At 46.9% G+C, this 21,145-nt stretch overlaps 1 protein-coding gene across 1 annotated transcript in view; it reads left to right on the forward strand.

Moving 5' to 3' along the window:
• CHD6 (chromodomain helicase DNA binding protein 6) overlaps positions 1-21,145 on the forward strand; it is a 211,562-nt gene that overhangs the window by 149,134 nt on the left and 41,283 nt on the right. Inside the window, exons 20-27 of the mRNA XM_060122500.1 lie at positions 6,180-6,344; positions 7,612-7,791; positions 8,821-8,931; positions 10,553-10,755; positions 11,831-12,030; positions 12,940-13,099; positions 18,446-18,535; positions 20,809-20,912. Coding sequence (XP_059978483.1) covers positions 6,180-6,344; positions 7,612-7,791; positions 8,821-8,931; positions 10,553-10,755; positions 11,831-12,030; positions 12,940-13,099; positions 18,446-18,535; positions 20,809-20,912 — 1,213 coding nt within the window. The remainder of the gene's footprint in view (positions 1-6,179; positions 6,345-7,611; positions 7,792-8,820; positions 8,932-10,552; positions 10,756-11,830; positions 12,031-12,939; positions 13,100-18,445; positions 18,536-20,808; positions 20,913-21,145) is intronic.

Raw genomic sequence — 21,145 nt, forward strand, 5'->3', positions numbered from 1 at the left:
GCAAAATAGTGCAGAGTTCTAGGATCCTTTGCCCCGCTTCCCTTAATGTTAACATTCTGTATAACCATAGTGTAATTATCGAAACCAGGAAATTAATATCAGTACAGTGCTCTGATCTATAGACCCTGTTCAAATTCCTTCATTTTTCTATCGGTGTTCTTTTTTCTGGTCTGGGATCCAATTCAGGATTTCACATCTCCTTTAGAAGTTACAACTCCTTAGCCGCCTCCAATCTGTGACATCTCCTGTCTTTCCTTAGCTTTCGTGACCTTGACACTTTGGAAGGATACTGACCAGCCGCTTTGTAGAATTGTTTCTCACTTTGTGTTTGCCTGATGTTTCTCTCATGATCAGATTTGAGGTTATGTATTTTTGGCAAGAATATCATAGAAGTGATGTTATATCCTTCTCAGGGGGTACATGATGTCGATATGTCTTATTACTTGTGATGTTAACCTTGATTACTTGGTTGAGGTGGTGTCTGCCAGGTCTCTCCACTGTAAAGTTACTATTTTTATCTTGAAACGTAGTCAGTATGTTGGGAGGAGATATTTTGAGATGCTATAAATATCCTGTTTCCTATCATACTTTTGCCTATTAATTTTAGCACTCATCAGTGGTTCTTGCCTTCAGTAATTATTACGATGGTGTTTGGCAAACGGTAATTTTCTATTTCAGTCATTCCTTCTACAGTAGGAATTGGAGTCCTACTGTAAAGAACAGCTGTCCTTTGTCCCCCATTTCTTTATGTATTTGTATTGGTATGGATTCCTGGATATCGATTTTACGTTATAGGTTATAATGCACTACTCGCACTGCTTATTTTGCCGTCCAGATTTGGTCATTAGGAGGCCCTTCAGGTTGGCTCCTCTGTCCTTTAGACATGCTCCTGTCAGTTTGTGAGCACTTCTTATTTTCTGGCACCACAAGACACTCAGGTTCATGTTACATTTTTCCTGCCATATCCATGGAACTGACTGTTCCTCCAAGGCTCCCTGGTTCCTTTTAGTTGAGAATGGCATTTAGAAACCAAGGTCTGGCTACTAGGTGTGCCCATTGCCACTGGAGTGTTACTGGTTCTAGACTCTGAGCAGACAGAGCTAGGAAATACAGATGTGCATACTGACACAAGCGCTGGTACCACACCTCTGTATTTATTCCCTGTCTATCCATCTGTAGTGAGATTTCTGATTCCAGTCCAGCATCACAGGATTCCTTCTAGCCTTCTGCACTCTTCCGAATTCATAACTCCTTTCTCTGGCTGTGAGAAGCCTGGTCTCATTGTCATAACACAGTACATTTACTCATTTGTTCGATCTTCGTATATGCATAAAGTAGTTTCAGAATTACTAACCCATATTCTACAAAAAAATTTACTTGTGCGTAATATTGGACTAAAGTGTTTTTTAGGTCATTGGTCTTAAAGTATACAATCAAAATACCAATTTCCAAGGTTACTTGGTTTAGTTTTTTTCTTTCCCACTCCCTTCATTGTGGTTAAATTAATGTGGGAAAAATCAATCCCTAAAATTCAAAAGCGAAATGAAACAGTTGAACCTAGCTCTATATGATATGGACAGCATAACCCCAAGAGTTATGCTCAAATGTTTGTATTTCATTTTTCAGTATCTTCATTGTGTTATAATTTCAGTTTGCAGCTCCAATATACCCTTTATCCAGATTCACCAACTGCTAACATTTTGCCTCATTTACTTTATCATTTCTGCCCTAACTCTCTCCTGTCTCTCTGAGTACATAGAGACCTACACACGTGTGTGCACGCACACACACGCCACTTTTTGTCTGAACCATCTGAGAGTAAGTTGTCCCCTGAGTGCCTTAGTGTGTATTTCCTAAGTGCAAGGACGTTCTCTTATATAACCAGGGTTCAGTTCTCAGAATAAAGAAATAAGAATAGTATCTCTAATCCATAGTTCATATTCAAATTTTATCATTTCTTTCAACATTCTTTATAGTTGTTAGTCCCCCAAGATCCAAACTAGGATCACCCACTTCGTTTAGTTCTCATGTCTCCTTTAATGGGTCAGTGCCTTGATCTTTCTTTTCCTTTCACGACCTTGATGTCTTTGGAGGGTACAGGCTAGATATCTTATAGATAGGCCCTTATTTTGTGTCTGTATTTCCTCAGGATTGAGTTCAGGTTTAGTGATACCTCGAAGTGATATGTCTTCTCAGTGTGTCATGTCGAGAGGAACATGATGTCCATTTGTTGATAATAAGTACTTTGAGCTTAGTTAGTGGCGTCTGCCGGATTTCTCTACTATGAAGTTGCTATTTTTCCCTTTGAAATTACTAAGTAGCTTTGGAGAGAAGCTTTGAGACTATGTAAATATCCTGTTCCTCATCAAAGTTTCACCCACTGGTTTTAGTTTCCTTTGATTATTTTTGCCTGGATCAGCCATCACTGTTATGGTTGCAAAGTGGTGATTTTCTAACAGTCATTCTACATTTTTTAGTTACTTTCTACTCTGAGGAAGAGTTTTCCCTTTTCTCCCATTAGTTTATTTATGTCAGTATGTACTCATGGGTTCTTCTTTTATTCAGTGGGTTATATTCCATACGATATTTACTTTGATGTTCAGATAGTCCTGGACCTAACCAGCGGAAGCCTCGTAGGTTTCAGGTGTTATTTTGATGCGTCTCCATCATTCTTTGAGTACTTCCTTATATTCCGGCACAGTGATATGTTTCAGGCTCATCCTGTACTTTGACTACCCTGGCCCTGGAATTAATCATTTCTCTAACATGCCTTGTTCTCTCTTGTTATGGAGAATGGAGTTTAGAAACCAAGATCTGAGGGTTCGTTATGTTCTTTGCTACTGGGATGCCATTTCTTCTAGGCCCTCTCAGTGGACACAGCTAGACTACATACATACACACACAGGGAATATATATACATAACATGCATTCATATGTATATGTGTGTATATACATGCATGTGTCTACGTAAACAGATGCACACACATTCATGTCTTTGTGTGGTTTTATACACATATGTGCACACATAACCATGAGTTAATACTGATACCTCCAAATCCATTCTAATGCCACAGAGTTGTTCTAGTTTTTCTTCTTTCCATATTTGTAACTTCCTTCTTCAGCAATGAAGACCCTGGCTCCTGTTACCCTCAGTATATTTACACATTTGCTCAGTCCTAGATTACACAGAAAGTGCTGATCCTGCCACTGTGAAAAAGAAACTTATCTGCCAGTGTGTATTTATTTTTTTATTTTTTATTTTTTTAATAAATTTATTTATTTTTGGCTGTGTTGGGTCTTAGTTGCTGTGCGCGGGTTTTCTCTAGTTGTGGCGAGCGGGGGCTTCTCTTCATTGTAGTGCACGGGCTCTAAGCACACGGGCTTCAGTAGTTATGGCTCACAGGCTCTAGAGCGCAGGCTCAGTAGTTGTGGTGCACGGGCTTAGTTGCTCCGCAGCATGTGGGATCTTCCCGGACCAGGGATCAAACCTGTGTCTCCTGCATTGGCAGGCAGATTCTTATCCAGTGTGCCACCAGGGAAGCCCCAGTGTGTATTTAAAATTTAAAACACTGGAGTTCGTACATTCTTGGTGGGATATATCCCAGTGTGGGAGGGCAGTAAACCTTACATTGTTTTCAGTAGTTATGTTTCGGTGGTGATCATGATGATACCGTTTTTCTGATATTTCATGTATTTGCGGGATAAATCAGATGAGTAATGATATTGGCATGGTTAAGAACTGAGCTTTTCAACATGGTTAAAAAGCAATACAGATGTATAGTTAATGAAGTTAAAACCCCGTAGTCCCAAATTTGAATGAAAATATCAGTATGATTTCATGATGTAATTTGTCTTATGTGTGCCCGTGATCGTATACACTACACACACACAAACGCTTCTGCTTTTACCCACTGAGTAGGCCCAGGAACAATGACCAACCTAGTGGCAGGGAGCGTCCCTAGAGCATGCAGACTGTTGTCTCTACTGCCACTTCCCACTGAAAGAAGCTCTTGGACTACTTGAAAAAATGACTGAATCCAGGTTTGGGCAGGAAATATACAATGGGAGCATGGAACATGTTGTCATACCAGAAAGCAAGGGAGCTGTTAGATACTGCTGGTCTTTGATATAACATACAAATATAAATACAGACATATCCATATCTTTTTCTTTATCTATGTGTATATTCACACACACACACACACACACACACACACACACACCCCTAACTGTGAGTTCATACTGACACCTCCAAATATAATACCAGAATTTTTCATAGTTTTCCTCCTTTCCATATTTGACTGAATCATGTCAAAAGAACTCAGGAGCGGGCTTCCCTGGTGGCGCAGTGGTTGAGAGTCCGCCTGCCAATGCAGGGGATGCGGGTTCGTGCCCCGGTCCAGGAAGATCCCACATGCCGCGAAGCGGCTGGGCCCGTGAGCCATGGCCGCTGAGCCTGCGCTCCACAACGGGAGAGGCCACAACAGTGAGAGGCCCGCGTACCACAAAAAAAAAGAAAAAAGAACTCAGGAGCCAACTTGAGGAGTTTTCCATAGGCCGTATTTGAATAGCATTAAGAAACAGGGACTTCCCTGGTGGCGCAGTGGTTAAGAATCCACCTGCCAATGCAGGAGACACAGGTTTGAGCCCTGGTCTGGGAAGATGCCACATGCCACGGAGCAACTAAACCCGTGCGCCACAACTACTGAGCCTGTGCTCTAGAGCCGAGAGCCACAACTACTGAGCCTGCATGCCACGACTACTGAAGCCTGTGTGCCTAGAGCCCGTGCTCTGCAACAAAGAGAAGCCACCACGATGAGAAGCCCGCACACTGCAATGAAGAGTAGCCCCGCTCGCCACAACTAGAGAACGCCTGCACACAGCAACTAAGACCCAACGCAGCCATAAATAAATAAACAAACAAATAAATAAATAAATTTTATTAAAAAAATAAAACAGCAATGCAGTAAAAAATAGCACAGATATTACTTAAATGCATACTTGCATTGTATTCCTTAAGAAACTAATTATAAAACTCTTCATTAGTCACTTTTGGAGGGTGTTCATTTGGAAACTGATTAAATAAAGAGAAAGAATCAGACATTTAGCTTGTCTCTCCTATATGAACTGTACATCAGGGTAACCAAAAAAATTGATGAGGGGAATTGTAACCGCTAATGAAATCATGGATCTAGGCAATGATCATCAATTCAAAAGAAAGACAACCAGACATCATGTACCTTTTGATGGAAATTTATACACCAACTATGGATTACACTTGCCAAAGGTAAAATCTTAACCTGATCAAGTCTCAAGGTATAACTCCAGTTTAGAGGAAATAAAGGGAACGGAGGAATCCATTCAGTGACACAGCCAAAGTGCAGGCAGCAGAATATAGACTGTGAGAAACTGTAGGACAGATACCTGGTCTCTTCAACAAGTAACTGGCATTTGGAAGAATAGGAGAGATCAAAGGCAGAGATATATCAGCCAGTTACACTGCATGGGCTTTATTGGGATCCTGATGCAAACAATCAAACTTAAAGAAATATTATGAGATGAGCAGGGAAATTGGAACACTAGATAGTTAGTACTTAGTATTAATTTTTTGAAGTATAGCGATGGTAATACATTTTACAAGAGTCCTTATGTTTAGAAATACATATTGGAATATGTGAGGATGAATCAATATGATGCCAAGGGTTTGCTTCATAGTAATCTTGGAGGGTAGAGGCATAGCAGAGATGAAGCAAGAGTTGACCATAAGAGGTCCTTATACTTTTCTCTACTTTCGTCTATGAAAATTTCTGTATTAAAATGAGAAAACTTAAAGAGTGGTGCTGCTTGCTCTGGGTGAGACATTTCCCCAGAGAGCAAGACAGCATCCTGGGAATGAGTGCCTGCACTCAGACCACAGGCTAGGGAGGGTAGGAAGCCAGGTCCTTCTCATCACTTTGTCCCAGCATACAGCAGTCACTCAGTAAATAACGGGCAATGAAATGGGTGCTCTTGAAGGGGTAGCTGGCATCTGGGTGAATTCTATTCCAGAATCAGTCCCATGACTCGTAACTGTGAGAGCCAGCCACTCTCCCCACGTGGAATATAAGCATTTCCCCGTTCCTTGGGCTGCTTCCGTTCTGTCTGGTGACACGATGTGTGTGACCCTCCTTCCTTCCCAGGCTCAGGCCCGGTGTCACCGGATAGGCCAGAGTAAAGCCGTGAAGGTGTATCGCCTCATTACACGGAACTCCTACGAGCGGGAAATGTTTGACAAGGCCAGCCTGAAGCTGGGTCTGGACAAGGCTGTCCTTCAGGACATCAACCGAAAAGGCAGCACGAATGGAGTGAGTATGCTGGTACCTGCTTTCGAGCCTAGAGAAGAATTTATCATGCAGCCCAGGGCCTCTCTGAATTCTTCATTCCTACAGCCATTTTAAGGTTCCCTTTCACTAAATTGAGTCAGGCCGCACATCTTTAATGGGTAATTCCCTGCAATAGAGGGTAATTCAGGTTCAGGTCTCTGCATTTTATAGATGAGTAAAGGAATCTGTAGGAGCAGTTGGGTGGTAGGATTGCCCAACATGCAGTAACATTTCAGTAAATAGAGTTTTACACATTGCCTGTTGGAAATCAGTAGATCTTAACGCTTAACTCTAAATTATCACCATGCTTTTTATCTCATACTACAGACTTCGAGCTCCCTGAAGGTGAGCTATTTTATCTTACCCGGCACCCCTAACAGTACTTGGCATGTTAAAGACATTCAATGCATGATGATCAATGAAAAAATGAATGAATGAAGGATCAGCTTGAACTATGGCAGTTAATACAATCTTCTTTTCCCCTCTAGAGGGGATAAAAATTGCTGCTAAGATTCTTGAATTGTATTAAAGTCTAGGCAAACAAAGCCGAATATCTCCTTAATCTCTGGCCCTTCTGAGTTGTCTTTAGTCCAGATGTTCTACATCCTCTTAGCTATGCGTATGTTGCTAAGTTTAATACTTCAAGTTACCAGTGCTGGGAGTCATGGAATTCCCTCCTGTGATTGATATAAAGAGAACCAGATTCTTAATTAGAACCAGGAAAGGGTGTTTTGAACTCCCATTTCCTGTTTTCAACAAGCAGTTGAGAAGATAACACTTGGCATGGGATCCTTTCTTTAGTTAAGAAATGACATCATTTCCAATACTGTTGTATTTATTTAATAATGAATAACTCATTATTCTTTAGCTCATTTGGTACATCTGGAGGTTTTTAAAGATACAGACTCAAACTAAAACATAAAATAAACATGAAATATATTCTCTTCAGTGGTGCATAGTTTTAATGGTTTGTGACACTTGATAATAACCAGCATCCTGAGGAATGTTAGGGCCACTGGGTCGTGTGCTGGGTTTTATTCCAGAGCTCCCTGGAGGATTGTCTGCCTGCCCTCCCCATCATTCTCTTGAGTGTCTATCTGGGTTTTCATTTTCTAAATCTTGTGTCTTTAGTCTTCTGACATGTGCAATTAGTGGAGGAACTGGGTACTGAATCATGAAGGTCAGATTTCAGGCTGTTTTTCTCCTGTGCATTTCCCACTTTGTGAGTAGCCTTTGGTGACCTGTCCAGGTACAGCAGCTTTCAAAAATGGAGGTAGAGGACTTGCTCCGGAAAGGTGCTTATGGTGCCTTAATGGATGAGGAAGACGAAGGCTCCAAGTTCTGTGAAGAAGACATAGACCAGATTCTGCAGAGGAGAACCCACACCATCACCATCCAGTCTGAAGGGAAAGGATCCACTTTTGCCAAGGTATAAGGCCCTCTCCGCAGAGTCCACGTGGGGTGGCAGTGGAAAGAAGAGTCTTTATTCTTTGACCCTCATTAGCCCGGCTTCTGTTTGTCTAAATGCAAACCGTTGAAATGGTCTGGCTACACAACTGTTCTGTGTGCCACCCTGAAGATGCAGGTTCTTAGAGAGGCTTTGAATAATGGGTCACAATCTAGAAAAGAAATCACCACTGTGAATCCTTGGAGCTGATCTTCCGTGGGCAGGATAGACACTTGGGTTTGCAGTTTGCCTTCTTCACTATTCACGGAGACTGCTCCAGAACCCTCGAATGGTCATCCCGAGTCCCTTGGAGAGCACTCCTTGATCTGGGAGTTGAAATTCCAGTGAACACGTACTTTGTTCATTTCATGAGACAAGAGATTTTATTCAAGATTCCCAGCTTCTAGTCTAGGTGCCTTTTTCCTCTGCCCGTCAGGTCGCTGGATTTAGAACTCAACTAACCAGACCACTTGTCAGATCACTCTCAGGTTCTCTCACCGTAGGTTCTGTGAGCTTCATGACCTGTGTGATCAAATCACCTGTTTGGTGGCTTATGGGGGAAGGGCTTTTTCAGGGACATTTTGTGCTTTAGAGGCATAGCTCATCTCTGTACTCCTCATATGGCCCAGCCAGGGCCTTGCCCAGAGTGGAAACCTGGGGATTGGTGAACTGAAAGAAAATCTATATCCAGGGAAGTTTTAAGAATCAGCCGTTTCACGGGCAACTGGACATACGTTGCCATCATCTCCCAGGGGTTGTCCTCCTGCTTCCGAGTTTAAGTTATAAAAAATGATCCTGTAGGTTGAAATTGTAATATCCTCACCCCACCTTTAAAATAAAATTTTAAAACAATAGCTTCAAGATTTTCACTTTCATTTTGGCAGCTCTGTTAGGGGTTTTGATTTTGAATGCGGATGGAGAATATTCTTGAGTCTCTGGTGCATTTGAGATCACACAGGTGTTTTACAATTTGTGTTCAAGTACAGTTTATTGGCTCTTTCTTCTTCACAGGCTAGCTTTGTGGCTTCAGGAAACAGAACGGATATTTCCTTAGATGACCCAAACTTTTGGCAGAAATGGGCTAAAATAGCTGAACTGGACACTGAAGCAAAGAGTGAGAAGGTACAGCACTGAGAATATTTTATTTCATTGAACATTTCACTGGTGTCTTATGGGACCGTAAATTCCTACCAGCTCAAATCATTATTTACTCCTAAGCCTTAGTTCTTAAATAAGGTGCTGTATGTAACCCACTTAAAACATGCCTGGCACATAGAGCTTGAGAAATGTTATCTTTAAAGTGACCTAATGGGGCATACAGTCTGCTGGGTGTCCAGAAAATTCGATAAAAACAATTAGAACTAGAACTGGCCAGACAGGTCAAGATCAGCCCTCTGACCCAAGCCAAAATCCTATCCTTGGCATGTGACCGTTTTCCTCTATTTCAACACTTCCTATGCAAGGAACTTTACCTCCGACGAACATTAGAGGAAAAAAGCATGGTGAAGAAAAGTTTGTTGGGTTCACCTCCATTCTTTTCAGTATCTTGAATTTTCCTATTTCTGAACATGAGAAAGAGAATGGCCTTGGAATAAAACCAGAGTTTGAATACTGGCTCTGCCACTGACCAGCTGTATGTCTTTGGGCAGGGGAACTGACCTCACTGAGAGAGTGAAAAAAGACATGTGAACAAAGGAGGTGGTGACGCCCACTTGGCAGAGTTAGAGATAACATTGTGAAGGTGGCTGCCCAGCCCATGTGAGGCAGCCCATACGTGTTAGTTTCCCCTCCCTCCATCTCTGACCCAGTTACCTCCCTCAGGGATGAGCACACATCACTTTCTGCCTGTCTTCTTGGGTGAGTGTTGAACTCACAGACCCAGGAGACTGTCCCTGCTTACATCTAGCTGATTCAGTAACCAGCGTCCAGCCTTAACTATTCTTCCGTAGGATCGCCAGAGGTTGCTTCATCCAACCTCTTTTCTCCTGGTAGGAGGATTCTGCAGTCCCCTTAATAACCTGTTTATAGTGTGTAACAATGTCACAGTCAGGGAGTACTCTGTGTGCAGGACAGTGGGCAAGAGGGGGAAGAAAAAGCTCTTGCCCTGAGGCAGTATGCAGGAGCTTAGCTGAGCTTTGGGAAGAGGCATGGGGGGAGGGGCGAGAAGCATGAAGTGATGGAGACCAGAGAAGTGATGGTCTTGGCCAAGGGAGCCGCCAGAATGGGTGAGTTTCCTGAGCTAGAGGTTATCTTTTCCATGAAAGACAAAAGGTTAGTGGCACCAGTGGAAGACAGAATGAAGTGGCAGTAACTTGTGTTCGTCTTCCAAAAGTTGCTGAGCAGATGGAACTCTCTGACTCCTCCTGTCTCCAGAGCACAGGCGGCCTCCTCATGCCGGGCACAACAGCTGGGGTGCACCACTCCCACCCTTCTTGGCAAGAACAGGAGGCCACTCTGGCGCTGGGGGGCCTCGCCTGCCCAGGCCCCTGTTAGACTGCAAAACCAGCAGATGGGGGCGGCCAGCACTGGGGGCGGAGGGACACACCAACTTCATCAAGTCCCAGAGTGTCCCCTCTGCTAGTCGTGGACACGGCAGGTGTGCTGGGAAGAGGCTTTCCTGCTGGAGGACGAGATGGGGGTGGTTCTTTCCCAAATGTGTCCTGAGGAACAGCAGCAGGATCTGCATTGTGATACAGGGAGAGTGAAGGGGACTTTCTCCCCAGCAGTCCTCTCTTGTTTCCAGGAAAGCTTAGTGATCGACCGCCCGCGCGTGAGGAAGCAGACCAAACACTACAACTCTTTTGAGGAGGATGAGCTCATGGAGTTTTCAGAGTTGGACAGTGACTCTGATGAGAGGCCCACGAGGTCCAGGCGCCTCAATGACAAAACCAGACGCTACCTCCGAGCCGAGTGCTTCCGGGTGGAGAAGAACCTGCTCATCTTTGGGTGGGTATTGGCTTCACCTGTTTGTTCTTGTTGTTGTTTTCCCCTCTGTGGTTCAGTCCCTGAGATTTGTCCAGTGTGTCTCTCCACTCACCTCTGGGGTCTGGGCTGATGGAGGGTCTGTTGGCAGAAGAGGGAGCTGTGCCTTCTGCCCGTGGCCCCCCTCAGTCACTGCACTCTGCTGCCATGTTGTAGACGGGCCGTGATTTTCTCATATGCTTGTCACGGCAGAGCTCTGGTACTAATTTACTGCCTGGTACTGATTTCCTGCCTTTTTCCCCCAAGGACATATAAGGAATCAGTGTAGCAGATGTTAGAGTTAAGGCATGATTCATGCAGGGCTCTGGCTCTGGTAGAAGTAGAGGGTTTAGCTTCTGGGAGCTCACCATTGCTTTCAAATACTGCAGCTGGAGTCAGTTGGGTTTTTAATAATTTTTTAATAGATTTATTTATTTTTATTTGTTTTTGGCTGCATTGGGTCTTCGTTGCTGCGCGCGGGCTTTCTCTAGTTGCGGCAAGTGGGGGCTACTCTTCATTGCAGTGCGCGGGCTTCTCATTGCGGTGGCTTCTCTTGTTGTGGAGCACGGGCTGTAGGCGCACGGACTTCAGTAGTTGTGGCACGTGGGCTCAGTAGTTGTGGCTCGCGGGCTCTAGAGCGCAGGCTCTGTAGTTGTGGCGCACGCGTTTAGTTGCTCCGCAGCACGTGGGATCTTCCTGGACCGGGGATTGAACCCATGTCCCCTGCATTGGCAGGTGAATTCTTAACCACTGTGCCACCAGGGAAGTCCTGGACTCTGTTTTAATTCCAGACTTATTCCTCGCTCCAGATATTTTCATCCCTCCCTTCTTAACATTCTAGTGGTCGTATGAAGCTCTCTGTGTCCAGTGTCCAGGTCACCTCAGTGACATTTGGTGTGCTACAGTATGCGATCCTCGAAGGTCTTTCAGGACAAAGCCCTCAGGGTGATCAGGAAGCCCAGCAGGGGTCGAGAAGCACTCGGCTCCTGTTTGTCCTACAATGTTGAAGGCATGCGTGGCCCTTCCGCCCTCTAACACCATTCTGTATTTCCACTCTCAGCTGGGGCCGGTGGAAGGACATTCTGACCCATGGACGATTCAAGTGGCATCTGAACGAGAAGGACATGGAGATGATTTGCCGGGCCCTGCTGGTGTACTGTGTCAAGCACTACAAGGGGGACGAGAAGATCAAGAGTTTCATTTGGGAACTGATCACGCCTACCAAAGATGGGCAGGCCCAGACCCTCCAGAACCACTCAGGTGAGGGGTGGCACGGGCCGTAGCCGAGAAGCGCAGACCCTGTGGTTCCCGCTCCCCTCCCATGTGGGCCCACGTTGCCGTGCTTTGGGCACATCTCTTCCTCGGGTGTATTTCCAGAAGGCTACCTGTGGGAAAGGATGCTGGTGTTTTCCATGTCCATTCTCCCTCAGAATCATCCAGTGTTAGCTGTGATATTTCGTTTAAGTGCAGGTGGGCCCTCTTGAAGTTCCCCACGTGCCGGTCCTGCCCACTAACCTGGGTGTCACAGGGGTTCCTTCTCTGATATGGGGACTCACACAGCGTGCCCTGCCTCAGTTCCACCTCTGTCTGTGCGTTTCGTTGTACTGCTCCTTCCCTGTGCTGAGACACAGCTCACCTTCACGTCTCAGACCGAGCATTCCTTTGCCCCGGCTAGGCTGTGAGGTCCCCACGGGCACAGGTTCTGCTACACCTTTCTTTTTTTTTTTTTGCGGTACGCGGGCCTCTCACTGTTGTGGCCTCTCCCACTGGGCAGAGCACAGGCTCCGGAAGCGCAGGCTCAGCAGCCATGGCTCACGGGCCCGGCCTCGGCAGCATGTGGGATCTTCCCGGACTGGGGCACGAACCCGTGTCCCCTGCATCAGCAGGCGCACTCTCAACCACTGCGCCACCAGGGAAGCCCTGCTACACCTTTCTTGATCCTGCAGGACACTCGGTAGATTCTTGCTGCCTGACTGAATGGTCCTAGGGGTTACTAAGTAGGGGACTGGCTGTCTCCTCGCCATCCCTGCCTGGGGGATGGAGGAGTGGGGCCTGTCGTCCAGGGCCACCGTGCATAGCCTGGCTGCCTCTTTGCCACCCTAGCCCAGCTCTGTTCCGACAGCTGCGTTTAAGCCGTCTCGGCTCATGTTCCGTACCTTTCTGTCTCAGGGTTGTCCGCTCCAGTCCCCAGAGGGAGGAAGGGGAAGAAAACGAAGAACCAGCTGCTGCTCCCGGAGTTAAAGAACGCAGACTGGCTGGCCACCTGCAACCCCGAGGTGGTCTTGCACGATGATGGCTACAAGAAGCACCTCAAACAGCACTGCAACAAGTGAGTGTGCCCCCCTCACCCCTGGTGGCAGCTCCGCTCTGACAGCACGGCTTCCTGGGACCCCCCACAGGGCTGTGGGAGGCCACTTGATGCCCCTGTACCACCGTGCAAGGTCTGGAAAGGCGGAAAGGCTGTGTGCTCGAAACTGGGTCAGGGTTCAGTCGCATTGAAGCCTCTCTACCTCCTTTAATCATCCCTTTTCTCCCCCGGAACCCGGCCTCTCTTACCAGAGCAGTTCGTACAGGATCTTCTGACCTGACTCTCAAAATCCACAGAGGACGCTGGTGATTTCACTGCTCACTCTCCTTTTCCTCTCCCTCCCTCCACCCCTGAGGGCACATCAGGGAGAGCAGAAGACTGGCCTTGGTGGCCACCGCTCTCAGCCGTACCCGCTTGCCAGGTTGCTTCCTCTTCAGATTTGCTTTGACATTCATGGCCTCCCGGTGTTTGGTGGACATTCATTTGAGATAGTATTCTTTATATCCCGAGGCTAAGAGCTGGGGTGGGGCAGGCGAAAATAAAGGAGAAAGTGATAGAAAATGAAACTGTTCTTGTGAAGTTTAGTTTGGGGGAGTTAGGGCACCCAGCCACGAAACAATGACAGGTTTGCATGTGGGTACTTGCATCGCTGTACAGTGTATCTGTTAGAAGTAAAAGGACCCTTGGCAACCATCTAGCCCAGCTTCCTAGGCCAGGCAAGACTTACCTCCTCAGTATTCCTGGTAGGCAGTGAGAAGGCCTCAGCTTGCACACCTCTGGTTATAAAGAGTGTATTATCCTGTAAATCAAGATGTTTTGCTAGGTCTTTTCTTCCTCCCTGTAGCATCAACCTAATGGTTCTGTAGTTGTTGGGTTGTGGTTATTTTTCCTTTACTGCTGAAGTCTAACCCTGTCCTTTGATCCCTCCAAATATTTGAAGGTAGGTCTCATGCCCAATACTGTAATAAAAACTACCGCACACAAAGGTACAAGCTCTCTGGGGCAGTAGGTCTCAAGACAAGACTTAAAGGGCCCTTGCTGCTGATAGCAGAGCCTGGCTGGGGCAGGACCCAACGGCATGTTCACTGACTGGATCAGAGTCACTGTGAGGGAGCAGAAAGGAAGCTGGCAGGGACGAGGGCTCCTTGATGGGAGACCTGGTATGGCAGGCTCATTGAGGAGTCTGTTGTAAGTACTAAGCAACCATATTTCTTGAACAAGTGAGACATGATAAAAAGTGATACTGGGGGAGAAAAATTAATCCGGTAACAATTTGCAAGATGGAGTAGGTGTTTACCTGGAGCTGAATGGCCAACTAGGAGAGTTCTGTCATAATACTAAGTATTGATCGTGATGACCTAGATTAGGGTGCTGACTGTAGAATTGGGGAGAAAGGGTCAAATACGAGAGCTGTGACTGAAGAAGAATCCATCACGTGTGATGAGGAATACAGAAAGCAGGTAACTCTGTGGCCGTCAGCCTCGTAGGCTGGAGAATGGCGGTGCTTGTAGCCATGACAGAATCAGAATCTATTCAGTAAACGATGAAGAGCAGCACGAAGGACTCGGGTTTTGCCTTATTAAGTCATAGCAGCAACATTTGGCTCTCGCATCCCCAGCTGGAGAGATTAACATAGAACTTCGCTTGACACCCGCACAGATGATCACAGATGTTGAGCCGAACTAACTGTGACCTTTGAGGAATTCCTTAACATTTCTAACCACCAGCCCCAAGGTCTTTCCTGAGTGCGGGCCTTACCCCGAGAATCAAAGAATAATGCAGTAAAGCACTTCTCTGGGTTTGAAGAAGCTGACTGCTGTTTATTCATCTGAATCTGACGGAGAGTACTGTCCTCTTTAGTCCTGGCTCAGCAGCCAAGAGATTCAGAGCCGGCAGGGGTCTTGCAGCTCCTCCCACGCAGCGTGGGGATTCTGTGGGCAGTGTCCCAACAGGGACTCCTCCAGCCTCTGCTCGAGCCTTCCTAGTGATGGGAGTTTACCACTTCTCAGCAGTACTCATTCAATTACCAGATGATTCTAATTAATTGTCCTTCTGTATATTGAATCTAAAATCCGCTTCCTTGAATCTTCCACCCTTTGATCTTGGGTCCTGGTTCTGTCCTGAGGTGCACCAGAGAACAGGCAGAGTTTCTTTAGCATAACTGGACTGTGAGCTTCTAGAATTGTGGGCTCTGTTAATTAGCAAATTTACTGCCACCCCAATATCAGTGTGATATCACCCAATATCAAGAAAGGTTCTGGGGTCAGGACTGCCTGGATTTGAATCCTGGCCCCATTACTTACCTGCAGGTGAATTATTTTAAAAATGAGGATAATAGTTCCTACCTCAGCATCGTTATGAAGATTAAGTGAGCTGATACATGCTGACAGATAGTGAGTACTCAAAGCATTTGCGTAATTAGTAGTACATGTAGTATTTAGGGGCGTGAAGTTGTTATCAAAAGAACTTCAAAAGGTTAAAAAGCAGCTGCTTCGAATCTAAGCTCTAAGAAGTCAGGACAGTGACAGTGTGTTCAGAGTGGGTATAGTGACCAGAAGGGCCTACCGGGGGGGCCTTCCGGGGAAATGTTCTGCTTCCTGATCTGGATATTGGATACACATGTGCGTTTGGTATGTGGAAATTCATCGAGCTGTACATTTATGCAAAATGCACTTTCTGGAAGTATATTTCATACCAAGAGAATAGTTTTCTAGAAGAAGAAGGAAATGAAAGAAAAGGGAATACCGCCAGCCAAAAGTTTTAATAGGTTTTGTTTGGCTGAAGTGAAGGGTGTCACAGACCAGCTCCAGATCTCCTTCCCTGTGAGGTCAGATGCCACCTGGGGTTATCATCTCAGCCTGCGAGGAAGTGGCTCTCTAAGAGGAGTTGTCTGTCCGTCCTCTGAGTTGATTTACTTCTCATTTGCAGTATAGGTGAATACTACTGGCTTTCAGTTCTGTTCTCCTGTGCCGCAGATACTGCCCGATGTCAACACCTTTGCCTCTTTTTGGAGATATAGACACAGCTGTATCTTACGTCTTCTGGAAGCCTTCCTCTGATTGAGGTAGATCCAGGCGGGCAGGAATCCTATACCTAAGACAACCTCTTTCCAGTTCTTGCTAAGGAGGCCGTCAGCTACTGCCAGCTAGGCAGAAGGATCAGGGACGATTGCAAATTCTTAGAGTTCTCATTCTCTGAGCTTTGAAAAAACATCTCGAAATTGAGTTGATTGACAGCTGAGGTAAGGAATGGTATGGCAGAAAAGTAAGGGTTCTTTCCCATCTAAGAGTTCGAGCTTTTATGTTGCCACCTACAACTGAAGCCCACAGTGGCGCTTCCAACCCAGATCTAAGAAACTATGTTTTTTTAGAGGCCTCAACCCCTCGTCATTTAAACACCTTTTGAGTAGGTAATACATACACGTGTTAACTAATATTTTTTGTCAAAAGTAAGTTTTCCTCCCATTCCAGCGCCCCTGTTTCCCTCTCCAGAGGCGACCACTGTTAACTGGGTTCTTCCAGAGATGCTCTGTGCAGGGCCCAGCAGTGGGAACGCACAGCCTCCTCTTACCTTCTCTAAAGTAGTATTTACTTTACATGCTGTTTGTGTTCTCGTCGCTCTTTTTTTTTTTTTTTTTTTGCTGTACGTGGGCCTCTCACTGCTGTGGCCTCTCCCGTTGCGGAGCACAGGCTCAGCGGCCATGGCTCATGGGCCCAGCTGCTCCGCGGCATGTGGGATCCTCCCGGACCGGGGCACGAACCCGTGTCCCCTGCATCGGCAGGCAGACTCTCAACCACTGCACCACCAGGGAAGCCCTCGTTGCTCTTTTTAAACAACTTACATGGAGATCAGTTCCTACAGAAGTACCTGTAAACCGGGCTTCTGCTTTAGTAGCTCGCCTTCACTCTTGCCTGGTGTCGACACAGTGGCAGGTACTCTTGTAACCCTCACTGCAGCATCTCCTCAGATGTGGTGGGCTTCTCTGTGCCTGTCCTTGGCTTTCACTCTGTTTTGCATACCTTCAGCCACCCGCCCCTAACCCCCACGGCCGTCTGCTGTGCTCTGATTCTCTTGTGGCTGGCCTTATTTCACGATTGGACTGTTGTAGGCTCCTCAAGAACAAGGTTAAACTAACGTTTACTTGTGTTACATACTCACGGTACCAGCACGGTGCAGGACACACCAGTTGCCCAACAGATGCTTAATTGCCTCATCTCAAACTTGCTGGGGCAGTTGCATGAAGCCTGAGTGTGGTCCGTGCCGAATCACAGGAGAGAAGACGGGATTGCTCTCTGGCAGTATCGCCATGAAAAAGACTTTAAAATATTCATGTAACATGTAACTATGTGCAAGTGAAACTATTTGAAAACAGCACCATTCAACATAACCTCACCCGTCACTAAACTAGGAAACTAGTAACGAGCCTCCTGGAAGGCAGCTTTGCCTGAGAGATCATTGTGGCCGTGTGGACAGGGTGAGACCTCTTAAGCAGGGGTCCCCAACGCCCAGGCCACGGACTGGTAGTGGTCCAGGCCGCACAGCAGGAGGTGAGGGGCGGGTGAGCAAGGGAAGCTTCATCTGCTGCTCCCCATCGCTCGCATTACCCCCTGAACCATCCCACCCCCCACCCCCCGGGTCCATGGAAAAATTGTCTTCCACGAAACCGGTTCCTGGTGCCAGGGATAGGTTGGGGACTGGGCTTCCCTGGTGGCGCAGTGGTTAAAAATCCGCCTGCCAATGCAGGGGACGCGGGTTCAATCCCTGGTCCAGGAAGATCCCACATGCCGCAGAGCAACTAAGCCTGTGCGCCACAACTACTGAGCCTGCGCTCTAGAGCCTGCGAGCCACAACTACTGAGCCCGCGTGCCATAACTGCTGAAGCCCACACGCCTAGAGCCCGTGCTCCGCAACAAGAGAAGCCACCTCAATGAGAAGCCCGCGCACCACAATGAAGAGTAGCCCCTGCTCGCCACAACTAGAGAAAGCTCGCGCGCAGCAATGAGGACCCAACACAGCCAAAAAATAAATAAATTTTTTTTTTTTTTTAAAGTTGGGGACCGCTGCTGTTAAGGACCAGGTGGGATGCTGTTTCTGCTGCCCTCACCTCCCCTCCCTCACCTCCCACGCCCACAGGATGACCTTAACAGATGACTGATGAGATACATTTTCTTGAGTGAAATGGAGATATCACAATAATTTCTGCCATTAATACCTGGTGTTTTCTTTTTCTAGTCCTTTCTCATATATAACTTCATAGCCCTAACAACCCGGGAGCGCCCGGAATTCCCCCAGGTCAGCTTGGGGATGGCAATTCACAGGCAGCTTATGGGTTCTAATGTGTTTCATTACTGTGTTCACGTATCATAGGGTACTACTGCGAGTCCGGATGCTGTACTACCTAAAAGCTGAAATACTGGGAGAAGCAGCGGATAAAGCATTTGAAGGAACTCCGGCCAGGTAAAACAGGTCAACCTTAGCTCCCAGTGTTAAAGCATTGCCATGAAATGCCTGTTGATGGAAATGGACAAACCTGCCTGTGTTTCAAGAGGCCCGTGTTCCCTCCCACCCAGGACCAGTTCTGGTAGAGCAGGCAGGCAGAATGAGGATGATTCAGCCAGGTCATCCACGAGTGAAATAAAGGAGAAAACAGCTGCTTACAAACACAGCTCTTGGTGAGGTTCTTAGTTGGGGTTTTTTTCTCCCAGTAGTGTTGTAAAATTGCTTTTAAAGCAGTCATTTCTCTACCTTAGCTAATCATTGTTCGATAGATATTAGTGACTTTGATACTTGATCCAACAGGTGTAGACTAAAAGCTCTACTTGGAATCCCACTCTTGGCCTTAGTCCTCTTCTACCTTTGAGTGGTTCTCCTTTATTTGCTAGTCGTATTACTAATACTTTGCCACCATATGATGTGTTGTGCCTTAGTTTTGTAAGCTAGTGTTTCCAAAGCTGTAGAATCCTGTGGGAATATCCCAGGATTGGGGGGAATGAGGCTGCTGAGCCCCCAGCTACTACTTGATTGGACTGTCAGAAGTCACAGTGTATAAGTGGGATCCCCAGACAGCCTCCTTCACCTTCCCCAGATTGGCAGTTTGCTCTGGCCCCCACAACGCTGCTTGTTCCCAGGGGACATAGCAAGTGTTGGTATTTGAACTGTGCTTTGAGATTCCCTGGGGCCCTGGTTTCTTTCTCTTACTTTCCACTGGGCAGTGCTAATGACTTCAGTGGTCACAGGAGCACTAAAGAAGGAGAGAGGTGACAGGCAATGACAGTCCTACCCCTGAGGCATTTTGTAATTAGGACCAGTCATCTCATTGACTGTTACTACTTGGTAGTTACTATCGGCATTTCTAGTAAGGATAGGGAGGTGGGGTGTGTTGCTAAAACGTTCAATTTGTCAGTCATGTATATGCAGCAGAATTCAACTTGCTTATTTATATCCAGTGTTAACTGGGCAGAAGTAATGTATCTGAATTTACTCCTCCCCATCATGTGCTTTCTTAGATGCGTAGTTGGAGGGAAGTTAGTAGAACGTGGAACGAGTAGGTCCATTGCCCACCCCCTTCCCCCCGCTTCCCTCCTTCCCTCTGCTTCCCTCAATCTTAGCTCTCACTGGTCCCGTGCAGGTTAAATGCCTTATTGTGCAGAAAGTGCTCTGAGGAATGAATCACAGCTCATCCCCCAAAATTTGTTCAGCCCACGGCACCACGCAGGCAGAGCATTGGGCCCTGAAGTGGAGCCAGCTAGGGAGCACTGCCTGGAGAGGTGGGGGCCAAGGAGCCCCATCCCCACAGGGAGAGCTGGGCCCGGCAAGGGGCAGGCAGCCCTGTGTCACAACAAGAAGAACCTGATGGGAGAAGAAACTTCAGCATTGCAGAGGCACCATCCCAGGCAGCTGGGAGGTGGGAGGGAAGAGCCATCCAGATGGATGTTCTCCCCAAAACCCCAGAGCCTTCAAAAGAGTAAGGATGGTGCTCAGACAAATAAAGCCAGTCAGCTAAGGGTCCATGTGGGCTCTCAGAACATGGACAGAAACTCAGCGAGGGGCTGATCCCTCCATGTCAGCTCCCTGGGGTGAGCTGTGTTCATCCCTCTGGCCAGAAGTTTTACCCAGCAGTCCGTTAGCAGACCCTCACCAGGAAGTGCCTCCTGCTGTGGCTGCCAGCCTCTGAAAGGCTCTCTTCACACCCCGCGTGCAGCAGTGCAGACTAGCTTGTTCTCAAATGGTGCCTGGGGTCTCCAAAGGTTGAATCCAGATGATTTGGGCACTTTGCAGCATTTGATCCTGTATGAATTCAGACACCTGAATGCATGTATCATGTATGAAGTCAGAAGGGGTGTTCTGCCTTCACATAACCAACGTATTGCTGGCTTTTGCCATGGCTGTCAGCCGAAGAGGCACATTAGAGCCACCTGACACGGGTAGAGCCCTCAGGCTGGCTGACTGTGCGTTCTCCACGAGGTGCTTTCAGATTCTGCGTCATTCAGTCTGAGTGGAGCCTGAATACCAAGTACATCTGCTGATGTAGCTCCCTCTGTAAACCAGGGGCAGAGCCCTGGTTAAGATATCTTGGCCCCCAGCTATCTGAATCCTCTCATTTGTTGTTGCTTCAGCTTCTCAGCATGCAGCCCGGGATGTGGCTTAGTATGAGGGTTCAGGCCGGGAGCTCTTGTGTTGTTTTCTGTCTGTGTTGACGGCACTCTGAGTCCACGCCCTTCCTTCCACAGGGAGCTGGACGTGCCTCTGCCCGACATCGACTGCGTGGAGATCCCAGTGGACTGGTGGGATGCTGAGGCCGACAAGTCGCTTCTGATTGGCGTGTTCAAGCACGGTGAGTGTTTCAGTGATTCTGATTGGCGTGTTCAAGCACGGTGAGTGTTTCAGTGATTCTGATTGGCGTGTTCAAGCACGGTGAGTGTTTCCGTGAACATTTTCTCTGTCCTGAAAAATTCCATAGGCCTGTTGCACATCTCTCTTAGAAAGTAGAGCCTCATCTCTGTCCTCTCAGAAATTTGGCCAGATGAATGTGTGAGTCATGAAAATACAGCAAATATAAGTATCAGT

The sequence above is a fragment of the Lagenorhynchus albirostris genome, chromosome 15, assembly GCF_949774975.1.
Source record: "Lagenorhynchus albirostris chromosome 15, mLagAlb1.1, whole genome shotgun sequence".
Classification (NCBI taxonomy): Eukaryota; Metazoa; Chordata; class Mammalia; order Artiodactyla; family Delphinidae; genus Lagenorhynchus; species Lagenorhynchus albirostris.